This window comes from Pyxicephalus adspersus, chromosome 2 (assembly GCF_032062135.1).
Source record: "Pyxicephalus adspersus chromosome 2, UCB_Pads_2.0, whole genome shotgun sequence".
In the NCBI taxonomy this organism is placed as follows: Eukaryota; Metazoa; Chordata; class Amphibia; order Anura; family Pyxicephalidae; genus Pyxicephalus; species Pyxicephalus adspersus.
This window is the reverse complement of record NC_092859.1, coordinates 3289734-3308657: the sequence shown is the minus strand read 5'-3', so window position 1 is coordinate 3308657 and position 18924 is coordinate 3289734. Positions and strand designations below refer to the sequence as shown.

The 18924-nt window shown below is 37.1% G+C and overlaps 3 protein-coding genes across 3 annotated transcripts; all 3 read right to left on the bottom strand.

Moving 5' to 3' along the window:
* Positions 1–2077: 2077 nt before the first annotated feature.
* On the bottom strand, positions 2078–3007 carry LOC140322080 (olfactory receptor 5AR1-like). The gene has a single exon (XM_072398720.1). The coding sequence runs from the start codon at positions 3005–3007 to the stop codon at positions 2078–2080; it is 930 nt and encodes a 309-aa protein (XP_072254821.1).
* Positions 3008–6578: 3571 nt separating this feature from the next.
* LOC140322077 (olfactory receptor 5AR1-like) lies at positions 6579–7514 on the bottom strand. The gene has a single exon (XM_072398717.1). The coding sequence runs from the start codon at positions 7512–7514 to the stop codon at positions 6579–6581; it is 936 nt and encodes a 311-aa protein (XP_072254818.1).
* A 4223-nt stretch (positions 7515–11737) lies between these two features.
* LOC140322074 (olfactory receptor 5AP2-like) lies at positions 11738–12736 on the bottom strand. Its single transcript, XM_072398715.1, has one exon. The coding sequence runs from the start codon at positions 12734–12736 to the stop codon at positions 11738–11740; it is 999 nt and encodes a 332-aa protein (XP_072254816.1).
* Between the last annotated feature and the right edge of the window lie 6188 nt (positions 12737–18924).

The window sequence follows — 18924 nt, the reverse complement described above, 5'->3', positions numbered from 1 at the left end:
AGTCTTTGGGTCCAATGTTGGAGATGGAGATGTGATTATTTTAAATGTTTCTTCTTTCTCGACCTTTTTAACATTTTTTTATTGTATATCAGGAGGAGACTGCTTACTCAAAATTGTACACGTCTTTATGTGACAAAGTATTAGAGATCTCAAAAATGTAAGTTTGTGTTCGTTTAGGAAGTATTGCCTAAAATAAGTTGTACTAAGACAGCTATCCTAAATCTCTAGGACAATGTTCTGTTCCTCAACCTTTTTAACGTTCGTGAACCCTTGAAATAACTTTCATGTCTACAGGGAACCCCTGCTATAATTTCCATATCCACAACTCACAGTATATTAGTGGGAGGAATGTCTCCTACATTGCTGGCCATTGGGGAGAATGGCACCCCTACAAATAGCCAAAAAGATCATTGGTATCTGGTGAATTGACCTGAGAGATACAAACTGCTCATTTATGAACCCCTAGCAACCTCTGGAGGAACCCTAGGGTTTCATAGATCCCTGGTTGAGAAACACCGTCTAGATCTTTGTTCTGGAAGGGGATTCTGGTGGCAGCTCAATGACTAGCTGAGTGGTCCACAGGTATCACATTAGCTATACACACACTATAGTAGGCTGGGGTTTTCAAAAATGATTGAATTTGGTAATGAAAAAAGAATTATACTTTTAGGACACTTTTCAAACTGCCAGAAGTTTAAAAATGAAGTTGAACCACATTCAATTGACAATTCTGAAGGTAAAGGAGGAATGCCTATACTTTTTTATCCCAAAGACAGTGCTCACCAATAAAAGTGAGCAAAGTGATTGAGCCAAATAAAAACATGTAACAGACTGATAAAATTTACTTCGCAATTTACAAACTTGGTCCCAGCATTCACAACAGACTCCTAAAGTAGGAGCTTTGAAATCCCGTGCAATGTCCTTTGTAGGGTTAACATTAACATTGGATGATAAAGTGAAATATGATTTAAGTAGCTATTAGTTGTTTTGTCTTTGGGTGTTTTACCATGGCCACCCTTCCTTTAATGTTATTCTGCACTGGCAGCAAAAACATTGAATTGTAATCTAGTTATTGAAGAGGTACCTACAAGTGCCTAAATCATACTTTTAGGAAATTGTTTATTCTCCCTGGGACTCCTGAAAATTTTTTGTATTACATCAACATTTTTTCCAAAATTCGAGCCTAGACCAATGTTTTCAACCAGGCTTGTTGGCGTTTCCTTAAACAATAAACAAGCTGTACCTTTCAGGTCAAGTTAAATAACCCCCCAATGATCTTTTTTGCTGTAATGGTGGCATTCTTACCATTGGCTAGCAATGTGGGAAGCATTTTCCCAATGATCATCCTATATACTGTGAGCTGTGGATATACAGTAGTAATTATAGCTTGGGTTACCAGAAAGGTATTTCTACGGTTCCTCTATATTAAAAAGGTTGAGAAACACTGGCCTAGGCCAACAACTTCAGATTCCTATCTTCACTATAGATTTTTTTAAAAAAGTATGGAAGCCTCATTGTCAAGCAGGAAGAAGCAGAAGTTGGGGAAGGTTTAGGTTAAGTGACAGTTTCAGTATTAGGAAACTTTTTAAAATAACATATATTTTCCAGTTTACATCATGGCTAATGTTGAAACATTTTATCAGTTTAATAATTATAAATAAGTTTTCAAACTTCAAGAGAGTAAAAGAGTGGATGAGGTTGAATATAACAATTGGACAACATTCCACCTGTATCAAATATATGAATCAATATTTTCTGATTGTTTTGTTTATACTGAGGTCCATTATAATAACCCTTTAATAAATAATAAGTATTATAATAACTGCCAACCCCTAAAACAATGTGTTTGAAGGATAAGATTGGGTTTATAAAACCAACAGGAAAAACTGTTCATAAATGTATTAAGTTGAATGTAACAATGGAACAATTTATAATTTTAATTAAACCAATATCTCATTAACAAAAATCTTCTTTTATGGTTTTGTACTCATCTATAAGTCCAAACGTATAAAACCCTGTTTGGTTAATATACTGTAGATTAAATTCACAGAAATTTTACAGATGAATGATATCAGCATCAGCAACACGTTTGCGTTACTCTGACAAGGACACGCTTCACCTCTTGGTTTCTCAGACTGTAGATAAGAGGATTCAACATTGGAGTTATAATGGTAAAGAAAACAGAGGCCACTTTTTCTTGTATCTCAAAGGCTCCTGAATGAGGATTCAGATAAGTAAAGAAAATAGCTGTAAAGAAGGTTGAGACACAGATAATATGTGAAGAACACGTACTGAAGGCCTTCTCCCTACCCTTAGAAGATATCATTCTTAAAATGGAAGAAATGATATAACTATACGAGAGGAAGATTGTTACCATTGTATATATTCCACATGCAATTACAAGGATAGAAGTTACCAGATTACAATGACGAATATCAGAACAAGACAATTTGAGCAGTGGTGGAATGTCACAGTAGAAATGGTCGATAAGGTTCGATCCACAGAATTTAAGACTGAACACACAACTGGTCTGTGCAACTGACTGCAAGAAACTAATGAAGAAAGAATAAAAGACCAGACCAAAGCATTTCTTCTTGGTCATTAATATGTTGTAGTGGAGTGGGTGACAGATAGCCACATATCGGTCATACGACATAGTGGAGAGAAGGATAGCCTCAGTGCAAGCTAGTGAACAAAATACATAAAGCTGAAGGGCACAACCAAGAAAGGAAATTGACTTCAAAGGGAAAAGAAATTGAGACAACATATTGGGAGTGATAACTGAGGAGTAGCAAATATCAATGATAGCCAGGCTACTCAAGAAGTAGTACATGGGAGTCTGTAGGTTGGGAAAAGAATAAACCAGGGTTATGATCCCCACATTTCCCACTATGGTCACCATATAAACCAGAAATAAGAACATGAAGAACAATGGAACCAGTTCTTCATTTTGGCTTAGTCCAGTAAACTGAAACCTGGTTACTTTTGTTTTGTTTTTGATGTCCATCGTTATAATTACAATTGTTGAATATTGGTTTTAAATAATAAATGGTCACCAATTGTCTGATGTAGCCAGAAATTATCATCAAAAGGAAAACAAACTGTAGGTTCCAAAATAATTTGGTTAATATGGATAATTGTGAGTAGAAGGAATTATATCATAGGATTGTATATCCTTCACTTTAAATATGTCTAGAGGAAAGAATAAGATGTTTTTTTCCGAATAATTTTAAATCACGGTTCAGTTTGTATTACTCAATGATACATATTAAAGGCTTCATTTGTCTTCCTGATTGGTGAGAATGAGGGATTACAAGCCCCAGTAATAAACACACAGACATTCTACAACCCCTGTCTTTTATGATGAAATGTTAGTCAAATCTGCTAGAAATATAATGATTGCATCTCAATAAAACAGCCTTACTTTTATAACAGGGACAGAGAATAATCATGGGCACTCCAGAGAATAATTACATTTTTTTCTTCAAATAGCCAGAGAATTGTTCTCATTGCTGTAAATCTAATGAAAAAGAATTACTAATATTTTGACATATTTCTAGAGAACATCAAGCTATTATTATTATGTATGAACCACACTGACTGACATCAGTTTCTGTACTCAGGAGCTTACAATCTAATGTCCCTCCGCAATCACACCGTACTGCTAATAAACATTTATTTCTGCATCAGATGAGCTAACGCTCTAAGCAATAAACTTGGGCAGTTGACCTTCATGATGGGTCCTCTGGGGAATCCCTTACTGCCTCTATCCCGGGTCTTTCTATTAATCTGTATTTAATCCTGGATTACATCCTGTGAGGAATTAACGCACTCCCTGCAGCAAGGTAATTTAGACATTAATTCCAATTTCAGGATGCTTTGGCCACTTTTATTCAAAAAATAAAGAACATGAACATTTAATGTTTTCCCTCTCAGGGGAAAAGCACCATCACAGTCCTTTAGAATAAACAAAATGTAGTCTCCTGGCTCTATCTCTATGGGTCCCACAGACCTAGACATTGGACCTTCTGGGCTTTCCTAGCATATAGGCTACAACCAACCTGTCCACCTGAACCGCCAGGCCTCAGGCTGCAACTCCCCCCAGTCTCAAAGGTCTGCTTACTTTTTATTATCAATGGCAAAGTGCTCCAAAGCCATCCTCAAATTCTTTCCTGGAAAAAAGAGTGGCGTCTAGGCTACCTATACCTTCTACAATGCTCCGAGCCTGGATCCCAAATAATATGCTACAAATCTGCAGCTTTCTTACTTATGGCCCTGACACATGGCTCCTTAATTCCCTTTCCAGGTGAAATTGAGGTATCTGATGCCAAATATCCTCTAAATTTGGTATCACTTATTTTTTTCTTCTACAACACCTATAGCTTTTTATGGCATTGGGAGTCTTATGTAAATTGACCTGCAAATTCTGAAGGACACTAAGGTCCTACTTGTGTGTTATTTCATTAATATTTGTTTGGCTTGTTGGGGGGAATCTGTTATGAATCTCTAGGATGAACTTGATGATCTTCTCCGTCACAACTTGCTAGTCCTTTTATGTACCCTGACATTATATTTGGTAGTTTAGATAGGAAGAACCTGACACCTGCTTTAGTTCCCCATGATCTACCAAACACTGAAATGCACCATATTGCCAAACATTAGTGGACACCCAACCATTTATTCACTTAAGATTTAGAGGTGTGCCTGTGCCCATTTGTGAAAATTTCTGGCTCACTATTTTTTTTTTTATTTAACCTTAAAGTCTTCAGTAAGGGTAAGGTCTGGGCTCAGTGCAGGACACTCAATTTCCTCCACAACAAACTACATAAACTGTGTCTTTATGGAGCTGGGTTTGTATGCAGGGGCATCGTTGTGGTGAAACACAAAGAAGTCTTCTCCAAACTGTTGTCAGAACACGCTTTAGGCCCGATTTATTATTTATTAAGACTGGACAAGATAGGACAATAACCTGGGTGAGTCAGCAAACCTTTTTTAAAAAAAAAAAATTTGCTATTAGTTGGCAAATGTTTTCAATCTTGATTTAGATTCATTTTAGATTTGCTTCTCCAGTCTTGGAAACCTTTCATAAATCAGGCTCTCCATTTATTATTCTCATCAAAAGCAAGAAGGCAAGTTCTCGGCCACATTTTTTTGCATTCATGATGTCACAATTGGAGTGGAAGGGGGAGAATGTATCCTTAGTTACAAGTTTGAAAGCACTAATTTCCTAAAATGTTCTTGTATTCTGTAGTGCATGCAGTACCCCCAATACAATTTATATTTGCAACCCCCTTTTGAAAATTGTCCTGGACTGATGATGATGTCTTGGGGGGGTTCTTTCTCTTGTTCTCTGGTAGCAGAGACTGGAGGTCATTATGGCTACAATAAACGGCTCTATTGGCTTCCAAGACAATGATTTCTATGACGCTGACTACTCATGTGGGAAGTACACACAGAGGGGTGTTGGTGAGAATCATTTTCCACAAGTGCAAGGAATACTAGGACTTTTAGAACACAGTAATGTTCTATTTAGTGTGCTCCTACTTCACAAAAGCCTGGATGCTCAGTATTTGATGATGTCAAAAACCATCATTTTTAGTTTCAAAATTAAGGCAAAATTGTAGAATTGGTTACATAAAAAGTGCAATACCCATAATGATTTTTCAATATGATTCATAATTACTTTTTACCAAATGTTCGAGTATTATTTGAATTATTTACTGTATATTCAAATGTTTTTCCGTAGAGATACACTTTGAATCTTACTGGCATGGTGTATCAACCTACAATTTACATCTTACTGATTACTTAAGGATCCCCAAGCAACCTCTGGAGGAACTCTGGTTGGGAAACACTGTTCTACACTAAAATAAGGTACACAGATGGTGTATTTTTTAATGAATATTATTTATGTTTTATTTAAATTTTTTCCTGGACCCGCATTATAAAAAATGTCAGTAGGACAACCAGTGTTTAGTACTGTAAAGCAAGAAGTAGAACAGGCACCAAGCCAATGTGATTATCTTACTTATAATATCACTACAAAATATACTGAGGGCACATACAGAGCTTCCTATTATTGAATGTTGAGTTTTTGAATGATCTGCCAACACCTAAGATCGGATAATATAAGTGCACATGAGCTAAATTGAATCTGTGGACTGGAAAGCCATTCAAAATTAATGACATTGCGTTATACTAATGCAACAAAATGTGCGTCTTCCCAATTGCACCGGAATGAGAAATCTACACCAAGCTAATTTGTTTTACATGTCTTAAAACAATGATAAGATTATACAATCCCAATGGTTTGTGAGTATCCTTATTATGGACAACTGATTGAAACCAATACCTTACTCAATTGGCCCGATTTATTAAAGCTCTCCAGGACTGGAGAAGTTAGACTATCATAGAATAACTTGTATATTCCAGCAAACCTAGAATGGTTTTCCTAAATCATTTGTTTTAGTAGGCAAATGTTTTCAATTCCTGGACCAGATCTATTCTGAGTTTGCTGGATCACCCTGGCTCTCCCATGATAGTCTTGGAGAGATTTATTAAATCGGACTCAAAGAACTTCAACATCTACTACATTTCTCTATTACTTGTCTAATGACCCTTTTGACCTCTTGGTTCCTCAGGCTGTAGATAAGTGGGTTTAGCATTGGTGTCATTATGGAATAAAAAACAGAGGCCCACTTGTCCTGTATCTTGAGGATACCAGAAGATGGATGTAGATAAGTTAAGAAAATTGCCATGTAAAAGATGGTGGAACATGTCAGATGGGAGGAACAGGTGCTGAAAGCTTTCCTCCGGTTCAATGATGATTTCATGTTTAAAATAGAATAAAGAATTAGCACATAGGAGACCAAGATAATCATGAGTGAACAAACACCAAAAACAGTAACAAGGACTATAGTTAGTAGGTTACAACGAAATGTGTTGGAGCAGGACAGTTTGAGCAATGGTGGTATCTCACAGTAGAAGTGGTCGATGATATTAGACTTGCAGTACTGCAGACTGAACACACAGCTGGTCTGGGCCGATGACTGCAAGAAACCTATGGAAAAAGAAAAAAACGCCAAACAAAAACAGTTGTTTTTAGACATTGCCGATATATAATTAAGAGGCTGGCATATAGCCAGGTATCGGTCGTACGACATGCTGGAGAGAAGTAGGACTTCAGTACTCGCTAGAGCTGAGTAAAAGTAAATTTGAAGAACACAGCCAAAAAAGTAAATTGACTTCTTGAAGGAAAGAAGATCAGCCAACATTTTAGGTGTTGTGATTGATGAGTAGAAAAGGTCCACCAAGGAGAGGCAACTCAAAAAATAGTACATTGGAGTGTGGAGACTGGAAGAAGCATAGATAAGAACCATCATTCCAACCTTTCCCACTATTGTGATCAAATAAACAAGAAGGAAGAATGTGAAAAGGAACGGGACAAGTTCTTCATCTTCTGTAAGACCAGACAACTCAAAATTTATCAGTTGTGTCTTGTTTGGGTCCTCCATTTTGCTCTGTCTTTCTAATAGTGATATAAGCATCTTATAGTAACAACAATCAACGTTCCCAGTTTCGGAGTTAATTCACCAAGACTGGACAAGCAGATATAAGCATCTAAGTAAAACCTAAAAATAAATTAAGGCAAATTAATAAAAACTGACTGCAGTAATTACGAACAAGTGAAAATGAAAATGTGTTTGTAGAAAAATGTTATTGATATATGAAGTTTGTTAAAATACATATTCTACATAAAATGACATATTCTAGCTAATTGCAAAGCCCTTGAAAACATTTAATTCCACACAATTACTAAGGGAGCGGGACAGTAGAGACTTGATGTTTTTTTTACTTAGGGCATGTTGCCATAATTTGCCTTACCCCCACTTTCCTAGCAATTTTTGTCAATATACTACAGTTGACAAACAAAAATCCGGCCACCAATAATCCGGATCCTTCAGTTTTCTGGCATGATTTTTGGATCACATTTTCAATACAGGGACTGAGGTACGCTGTTTGGCCACTTATGTTTTGATGGCGCAGTTAGGTCTTGCTTGCTACACTAAATACACGATGAAACGTCCCTGCTGCCAACTCCCTGGACCTGTGCCAGATGTCTGAGGGTGCTGCGAGAGAAAGACTGTTGTATGGAGGTAAGTATAATCCGGCACACCTCAGGTCCGGAGGTTGCCGGATTTTTGAATGTCAACTATATGTTCAGACACTTTAACATGAGCTCCAAATTTGGTAGGTGGATTTAAAAGGCCATAGATGAAGTGATTCTTGACCATAGGGGAACCCTTATCCTATGCTTCACCTTAAAATTTCGAAAGCAAACAACAAAATTTGGCAAGCATTTTTTGCAAAAACATACCACACTGTACTATATTGCACCAAACTAATGTGAAGAGCTGGGGTGTAACTATCACTCTGGTAGTCCCGGGGTAAGGCAGACGAATGTTACCTTCTTTTAACGGATTATGACTGACTGCATTTACCTCTGCCATCTCCCATTCTCATCCAATGATAATTGCCATCTCAGCGCAAGGGAGGGAGAAATATTGTGACTGCCCATGTCAGTGGCCAAATGAGTAAGATTAGCAGCATTAGCCAGATTTAGCCTCAACACTTTAACCAAACATGGGGAGAAAAAGCTGGTAGTCGGAGGAGAAGGATGAGAGAGCAACACAGTAAATAAAGCCCGGTGTGGTTCTGATGGTGGGGCTGATGGGCCAAGGGGTAAGGGACTAGGGGTTGCAGCAGTACCAAAAACTGACAATCCTCTCTGGAGCCTACTCCTTTTCTTTTGGGACTTGTAGTGGTAGGGATTTCAATGTTTAGCCGGGAGACCCTTTGAGTAGAGTAAAATGTAAAACTATTTTCCAAGAACGTTGGGACATTATAAACACAAAATTTGCATTTACAATATAATGGTGTAAATGGGCCCTTAGTGACTGTATTTAGCAGGTTCTTTTTGACTAATCCATTGCTTGATCAATGAGCCTTGTATTGATCACAGAGAAGTGTTTCTCCATCTGGGTTCCTCCAGAGGTTTATAGGGTTTCCTTGAGCAATGAGCTTTGGATATAACAATTATAAAAGGGGTTCCCTTAAGACCAGAAAGTTATTTCAAGGGTTCCCCAATGTTAAAAAGGTTGAGGAACACTGTCCTGGAGGTTTAGGATTTAGCTGTCTTGAGCTTACCTTTTAGTACAACTTATTTTAGGCAATACTTCCTAAACCAACACACTTACATTTTCGGGGCACTCTATACTCTGTCACATGAAGACGTGTAAAATTGTGAGTAAGCAGACTCCTCCTGATACACAATAAAAGATAGGTTTTCCAAAAGACTCGATTTCTTTAAAGAACTCCTCTAGGCATTGGTTTCTGGCTACAACTGCCAAGATATAATAATGTTGATTCACATATGAAGATGTTTTTCAGCTACATAATTTTCTGGTGCACGTTCTTGCTCTGAAATATTTGATAACCAAGATGTTTCATTTTTATATTCGGCTCAGTTTCTCCAGAGAATGATCCTATCTTGCTCCAGAGAGGAATATACCAATTAAAATGAAAATAGAAATTTAACATGGAACCTGCTAGGATTCCAACAATGCCCATGGGTTAGTCAATAGTCACATCCAATGTCACTCTTTTGTATACTTACATCCAAGACAACAACAATCAAACTGACCGTGTGATTTGAATCAAATTTAGACCTGACTGCATTTCAAGCTAATTTAATTAAAAATAAAACTATATCCCTGCATTGAATTTAAATTAGTAGCTGGAGATCAGGAGTGTGAGGATTTAAACAATGAACTTAAAAAGTTCTTTAACAACACCAATCAAAACATGTGTCAAGTCCAGGTTAAATAAAATGAGTTTCATATTATTTCTGGAAATAGCTTTATGATCTAATATTAAATCATATGAAAGATTGTGCTAATAGCTAGTACTGATACATGAATGGTTGTAGTGAGATCATTGTGATTGTCAGGGCTTTCTGAAAGGAACTTTAATTGGAGATTGGGGTGGCAGTGGCTGCTACTGACTTTGCAGGGTGACAAGTTCATTTCATAGACTTGTGCAGAAGTCAAAACACATACCAAAAAAAGCCGTTGTTTAGGTGTTTTAATAATATTATGAATTATTATTTTTAAACTAGATTTATATAGCACCAACATATTCTGCAGCGCTGTACATGGGGGTTGTAAATGACGGACAGATACAGATAGTGACACAGGAAGAGAGGACCCTGCCCCGAAGAGCTTACAATCTAGGAGGTGGGGAAGTAACACACAATAGGGGGGATATGGAATGGGGGGAAGTAGTGAGGGTTTAGGAGACAAAAGAGATGGGTAGGTGATGGTGAAGCGTTGGGTTTTAGGTCTTCTCCTCGAATTGGATGGGGAAGACCATTCCAGAGAGTTGAAGCAGCGCTAGAAAAGTCTTGTGCATGTGATGAAGTTATGGGTGAGGAAGTCAGTAGCAGGTGATTGGAGGAGTGAAGAGAGTGGCTAGGGGGGGTTTCAGGTTGCATGTAGGATTAAGTTCCAAAATAGTCTGGAAGCTTTGATGCCAAAACACAAGTCTATAAGTAAAGGAATATCCTTTCCCAAATGCATCAATTTCTAGATCCTAATTATATACCTTAGACCTTCCTCATAGCTGTAATGTTTGAACAAATCCAAACTCTGGACCTTCCTATAACTTTAATTACAACTTAAATCCCATATTTACCCCTAGCCCTGATAAGACCATGAAGCGAAAACCTACTTTCAGGACTTAATCAAATCCCACACAAATAACCGTAGTGTTAACCCTAATCTAAAATCTCTCTAGCCCCAACCATAATCCATACGTAAGATGTACCTCTTGCCATAGTGCTAGCCTAAATGCAAGACATTGTTCCCCCTAAGCATATCCCAAAGGTATGTTAGATTTTTCGTTATTTATTTAGCCCAATCATCTTAAAGAGTCCTTCAAAGACAACAGTGGGTAACAATACATACATAATGCACTATAGAGCAAGAATGTTCATCAATATAAATGAGTACATACATATTGAATTTAAAGCAGAAAATAACCTCAACAACACGCACCAATGTACTTTAATGCTCAGGTACAAACCAAAGACAAAAATCAGCAGGGAGAGGGCCTTGCTCTTACGAGCTTACAATTTAGAGGATAGAGAGTCAGAAACAATAGGCAAGATGACAAAACAAGAAGAGCGAGTTTGACAGCTGGTGTAGGAAGAAAACGGGTGTAAAAATATTGGGAAAATGAAAATAACCAGTTGTAAATATGTTTGAAGAAGAGAATTTTAAGGGTATGGCTTATTGGATATGATGTGGATGATAGCTGCAATGGGTGAAACTGCAAAAGCAAGTGGAGGTAATCAGGGTGATATGAAGATGTGAGAAAATAGTGAATATGGATTGGGGTTGGGATGATATATTGAAATAGAGAGACAAAATATGAAGAGGGACAATTACCAAATAAATATGACATGAGTGTAGATATTTAAGAGAAGGGGTCAGATAACTGAACTTTGTTGTACAACCAAAGACAGTGTACATAGAGCAGAGCTAGCATTGGAGACCATGAGTGACCTGAAAGGCAGGATGAGATCCAAAAATGAGCTACACCTTTGATCCCTAAAGATAGGAAAGGTAATAGGAATGCAGCGTATCAAACTACCAAGTGGTAATGAATAATATAGGTTCTACAGACTGAGGTTTAAACCAAACTCATGAGACCGTCCATGTAACTTATTTACATTATCACCTACATGTGCTTGGCAATTTGTTAATGCTCGTATAATAAACATTTTCACCTCCTGGTTCCTTAAGCTGTAGATAAGGGGGTTTAACATTGGGGTCACTGTGGAATAGAATACAGAGGCCACCTTGTCTTGTTTTTCAAAAACACTTGAAGGAGGGCGAAAATATGTACAGAAAATTGGTATGAAAAAGATGGAGGCACATGTGATATGGGAAGAGCATGTGACGAATGCCTTTTGACGGCTCCTAGAAGATTTTATACGTAGAATGGAGGACAGAATCAGAGTATATGAACCTAAGATTGCTGCTAAAGAATACAAACTGAAAGAACTTATCACTGCTATATTTAAAGCATCACATGAAAAACCCTTTGAACAGGTAAGTTTCATAAGCGGTGGGATGTCACAATAAAATTGGTCTATATGATTTGGTCCACAGAACTGAAGGCTGAACACACAGCTGGTTTGTAGGGCTGCCTGGAAGAATCCAAATCCAAAGGAGAAGGCAACAAAAGACCAACATTTCCTCGCGGTCATTATTGAGATATATTGGAGAGGGTGACAGATAGCAACATATCGGTCGTAAGACATAGTCGAGAGAATGAGAACCTCGGTACCGGCCAAGGCACCGAAAAAGAAAAACTGGATAGCACAATCATTAAATGCTATGGTCTTTTTTGAAGAAACCAAGTCCGACAATATTTTTGGAGTGGTAGTAGACGAATAAAGGAGGTCTACCATGGACAGGAAACTCAAGAAGAAATACATTGGAGTCTGCAGGTAAGAGGCTAAGTGGACCATGGCAATTATGCCCAAATTTCCAACTATAGTCATAATGTAAATAGCAAAGAAGAAAATAAAGAGAAATGGGATGAGTGTCTCATCATCTGTTAATCCAGAAAGCTCAAACATTCTTACTTGAGTATGGTTTATAATATCCATAGAGTTTTGTCCCTGAAAAAAAAATAAAATATAATCAATGTTTTTGCATTGAAAAATAAATTCTGCACCAAAATAAAAACTTTAAATCAATCAAACCAATAGGTCCAATCCTTGCAGGAGGTATATAGCCAAGGATTTATCACAAACCGATTAGATATGGGCAGATAGTATTGCCAGCGTTTCCTGGGTCCACATTTACTTTGCCAAGGAGACATATATATCACATACCAGTGAGAGATGAAGTAAGCTGCCATTGCTGAATGTATTTGAAAGAATGCTCATTGTCTGGATGTCAAGCTGGATGTCAATCATACACCTGAAAAAAGCCCAGAATAAACTTAACACCTGAGCTGTATACTCATTCTCGGTCAGTAATTTAGAAGTTTCTAAAGACTGAAGATCAGAACTGTATAAGGCATCATAGAACAGAACAATTTTTGCAGCACATGATTGACTGTGGAGTATGGCTTACTGACACTGGCAGCTACCCTTTCTGATAATAGCAAGCTTCTTCAGGTAATAAAAGCAGCAACATATGAATATTAAATCTGAATAATAGGTGAGCTTTGATCGGCATGTAGATATTTAAAGTTTGTTCTAGTTTTTGCTGATGCAAAACTGTCCTGCCACTGACCATTTTTTCATCCTTTCATTAGGATATAGGAGACTGAAGATGATACAGTGGTTTAAAATTGACTTTCTTGCACACGGCTAGAAATTTTTCTATAATACAAGTACTTTTATTACAAGAAATTGGATACAGCATTATAAAACTGGAACATAGCAGAACAATTCTAGTCAGCCATATGTATTTCTTTGGATCGGTGCAGCAATGTGTTATGAACAGAAGGCAACTCCAAGAACAAAGGGTCAGGAACTAGTGATTGATAGGCATTGAACATCTTGAAAACTAAACTAAAGTGCCACACCTGAAACACCTTGGCATGGAGCAGATAAAGGGTTATTTGTCCAAACAGCTATCAATCAGACTCAAAGTACAATTCCTTAATATGGATGAGCGAGAATGCCTCTGATGGTCTCACAAAAATTTCCCCGAACTTCCGATGGGTCCGCGAAATTTTGGTGAACTGATTTTGCGAATTCCATTGAAGTCCAGGGTGCAGGTTCCCATGGTCCCTGGGCGGCAGGCGAACTCAGATGAACTCTAAATTCGGCGAGAACATGACCTCGTGGCGAATCACAAGGCCGTTTTTGTTTACATATTCCTGTAATAGAGAAAGGCCCGATATGCCACAAGATCAAAATTACAAGATTCGCTCACTCATTCCTATTCCTTAACTGATTCCCATCCTTCCCCATTCAGTCTGCTGGCATTCCCTATCCTTTAGCTAAAGCTGCTTCGACTAGACTGCCAGCATGACAACTCTGCTCTCACACTGGCAGGATTGTTCTCAAACCTATGGTAATGGTAACCCAAACCTCATCCATATAAGTGAAGTGTTGGGGACAAAGATTATTTTTTTTAATTGTGATCCATAAATGTATTCCTAATTAAAAATGGAAACAGTATGGTCACCAATGCATCTGTGCCCATCTAACAGGATCGCAACACTCCCTGAACACAAATTATATTCTACTGATGGGTAAAATCAGTCACAGGTGTCTATAACAACATGTGAATTTTTTTCCTCAAGGCAACTTTACTTTACTTGAGAAAATCAATCAGCTCTATGTAATCTATGTACATTTTAAGGATTTTAACAAACTTCATTGCTGATTCCTACCTGTTACTGTTTGGATGAAATAGATGTTTGCTTGACCACGGCCTTTCCGGATTGATTCTTGAATATGGGCTTTTGGGTTCATTATCATCTCCTGGTGTACTCTCAGTTCTCTAATGAGGAAAGTTGCAGAATTAGTATCCTTTTGGATGTATTAAACATTTTAGTGGTATCTCACTAAAACTGAAATTCTTGTTACAGGGAATGCATAACATCGAGTTTATATTGCAATAGCCCTGACTGAATTTCATGTAGCCACATTTCCAAAAAGTCCAATCTACGTTATGTGCACTCCAGTGATGAGTGCATGGCATTTCACAGGGCGAGGTTCCTAATGGTGACAACAATTGGCCATGTTTATGTAATAGGTTGAAACAACTACTCGTAGTCTCCATGTATATAAAGTAACATCAAATAATGAGAGTTTTTAGGCATTCATCAACAACAACCTTTTTTTCACTAAAAAACAAGATTATTTACCAAAAAACAAATCCTGGATCTTCAGAGATTGAGTAAATATGTTCTTGACTATAATATATGTCTCCAATTTCTCATGAGGAAGTGGACTTGATGTCTGTGAAATGCATGAGATGTTTGAGACAATTTTACATCTGTTTAAAAAGATTTAAAAAATATGTCTGATAATTTAATTGGTATTTAAAATTAATTTTATTGAAGAATTAGTTTGTTGTTGAAATTTGATTTGTTTTTTAATGAATACATTTGGTTTTTAGGGAAAAAAGGTTTCTGCTGAATTACTGAAATGTCCCACTGTTTGATGATGTTACTATATATATATATATATATATATATATATATATATATATATATATATATATATTTATTTAGGGAGGTGGCGTCATTTGTCAGAATGCTTGTAGTCTCCATTGGAAGTCTGTGCGATAGGGTGACAACTCTGGAGCACAAAAGCCGGCAGTTATGTTGTCACCCTTTAACAACTTGGCATGATCACCTGACATATACAGTGAGCATGTATGCAAAATTTTGCACCTTATTAAGAATTTTTTAGCTGGAAAAAATGGAGAAAAATGAATGGACAAAAAGTAAGTTACTAGCAAGTTCACCAAGTGAAAAAAAAGGGAAAGAAATAAAATGAATACAAATGCAACATACAAGGTAAGATGCAATATTACTTTGAGTTGCTCTTTAATTGTGCTGATCAATTGGATTTTTTTATATTGCTATATACGGAACAGAATTGATTATGATCAGATTGTTTCAACAGTTTTTCAAGTTTCAGTAATGATTCTTTCAGCCCTTTTAATGTCTTATCTGCATGTCATACATTGAGTATTAGCTGAGGACCTTATATACAGAGATGTATTGATATTTTTGTTTATAAATCTCTCTTCCCTGATGTATAATTCTCATGTTAATAATTAAGACAAATGATGGAACTAATTTCCTTTGGCAGAAAAAAGCAATTAAAGCAAACCTTGGGTTAGTTATTTAGTTTTAATAGATTTTTTTTATAGAAAATCTGTACGTTAGGTCCAAACTTGAAGGTTTTCCCCCCTGATTCTTATTATGACTTTTCTATTTTTGGCCAACCCATACAAAATTGCAAACAAATTGGTTTTGTTCAACTTTTATATAGGTAGAGGGTCAAGAATGCAGGGTTTTTTTTTTAAGCAGGACTCCTATTTATTGTTAGATGGGAAGCTTTTGAAGAAACCAAAATAGGTGAAACGCGTCAGTTTCTGATATTTTCTGATCCAGGAGAAGAATGCACATTTTTTCTATATAAGTGTTTTCAATCTTTGTGACAAACTCAAACTTGCACAGTCTCTGTAAAACTAACAAAAAGTTTACCAAAAACTATTTATTTATTTATGTATTTTTAAGGTAATGTCCAGCTAACAGAACAAATTTAAGTTTAATCCTCCAGATGTTGCTGGGGGTTCCTTGAGGAATGAGCAGTTTGTGCCTCTCAGGTCAGTTTGACACCAATTATCTTTTTTGGGTCTAAGGGTGACATTCTTCCCAATGGCCAACAATGTAAGATGTATTCCTCCCACTGACCACCACACTAGTGTACTGTGAGCTGTGGATATCTATGTTGGAATAAATTAATAAAAAGTAATAGTGAAATCCTTGCGGTCAGCTACCCACACTAAAGCCCAGGTTACCCAAAAAATATGTCCTGGTTCCTGGTGAATGAAAAAATGAAAGCTATACTTATGGATTCCATGACCCGTTTTCGAAAGATGTAGTTCCCCTGGATTGAATATTACATGCCAGTGGGCTGGGACCAAACAAGTTTGAGGCTTTAATGTTCCATTATCTGTGATACTCTTAGCCTACGGGGATACTACTGCTACAACGAGCGAAGACCTATCCACCTGTTCGTTCCCTTTCCATGCCCCCACCCTTCCACAAGTTCTCTTTTTTCTTTTCTGTTTCTACCTCTTTTCCTTATCTTTTATACATGTATTTGTTGACTTTAATTGCACTCTTACATACTCAGGGTATATATACATGGCTAACCCACCGGGTAGGAAGGGTAATTTACTGACCCTGAAAGGGGATAGCCACTGTCTACTTTCCATGGTCTATAATCAATATTAAAGATGATCCCACAAACTTCTGACTTGGGAAGATTATCAGAATCCTTTTATAAGGGTGACCCTACATACTTTTTGCCTCGACACAGATGGACATTGGACTTGTTATATTGTTTGTATATTTTATAAGCCTAACCTTGACGAATGATTGGTCAATATAATGTAATATAATGTTAGAATGCAAAAATTCTTTTATGTAAACTTTTTTTATGTGAAACTTTAATAAAAATTTAATAAAGAAAAAAAATGATAAAAAGTTAGGCCATGATATGATTAAAGTAATACAATTATAACAAACACTAGATGAGATGGTAGGTATAATAAAATACCTAGTGTGGGGACTGTTGAAGTCAGGTCTATATGATAATTAGATGAAATAGAGTGCATAGGTATAGGTCTGTGGAGAGAGAGAAGGAAAGAGGGCAGGCTTTTTAAGGGCAAAGAATTTTACTTAAAATCTAACTTTATTGAAAATTTTCAACGTAAAAAGCTTTACAGAAGTCTACTATGCTAGCCCTAGACTAACAGAGGTCTCCTTAGCAAAAAGATAGTAATAGTAAAAGTAGTAATATCAATAAAATAAAACAAAGCATAAATGTCCCTGCCTGACACATTTTGTCCCGTGAGGCTTCCTCAGGGGATCGGGAACTTGGTAATATTGGTGAAACTTTAGACCACATACTACTTGAAGTTGTGATAGGGGTAGACCCCAAAATGTTCGGACGAACTGAAGTGGATTGCTAACAGGATAAAGAAGGTGGAGTCCTCTTCTGGACGTCTGCCTCCGGTCTGCCACTATACCACAGCGGTTTGCTACCAACATTCCATTTATCAAACTTCACAGTCTTGCTTCCCCATACAGTAAACAGTAACCCTTTATCAAACTTATTATAACTTTGCACACTTACCGTCTTCATCCTGTTAGCAATCGACTTGTGTGTGATTGGGGTTTACCCATATAGTATGTGCTCTGTACTAGTCTAAAGTTTCAGCAATATTACCAAGTTCCCGATCCCCTGAGGAAGCCCCACAGGGCGAAATGTGTCAGGCAGGGACATTTATGCTTTGTTTTTAACAATGATAATAATACTATACTTTTGGTAAGTACAGGGGACCTCATTTAGTCTAGGGATAGCAAAGTAGACTTCTGTATAGTTTTTTGGAATAAAATGTTCAATAGCCAAGTTAGCCTGTCCTTCTCTCCCTTCACAGGTCTATAGAATTATTGCAGGCTGGGCTTTTCTCTTGAACTAGATTAACATCTTATGATCTGGTCACTCACTTTGGTATAACCTTCTCTTGCACTAGAATGCATAGGTATTTACCCCCCCTCCAAAAAGTCAATACTTTGTAAAGCCACCTTTTTGCTTGTTTCTTGGAGTATGTCCCAACTAACCATTGGGATGTTTGTCAGTTCCCCAAGGCAAAACTCCTTCAATTCCTTACACTTAGATAGGTTGTGGTGGTCTACAGCAGTCTTCAATCCATTCTACAAATTTAAATTTTAAATTTAATTTCCCTGCAAACTAGTCCAATTTGGTTTTTGGCCATTGTCCAGCTTAAAGGTGCACCGTCATCCAATCTCAAACAGACTGAAAAGGTTTTTACTCAAATATTGTCCTGTATTTACTACCATCTTTTCTTTATTCCTAACCTATTTTATTGCACCTGGTGATACGCAGCATAATTCCACCTGCATGTTTTACTGTAGGAATAGTTACTTGGGGTAATGGAAGGTGTTGGGTTTGCACCACATATATCATCTCTCATGATGGCCAAATGATTAATCTATAACTTTGGGTCTCTGGCCTGTTTGGAGGTGTCTCAGGTTGTTTTGTGATGTTACATAGTCAGGGGCCTT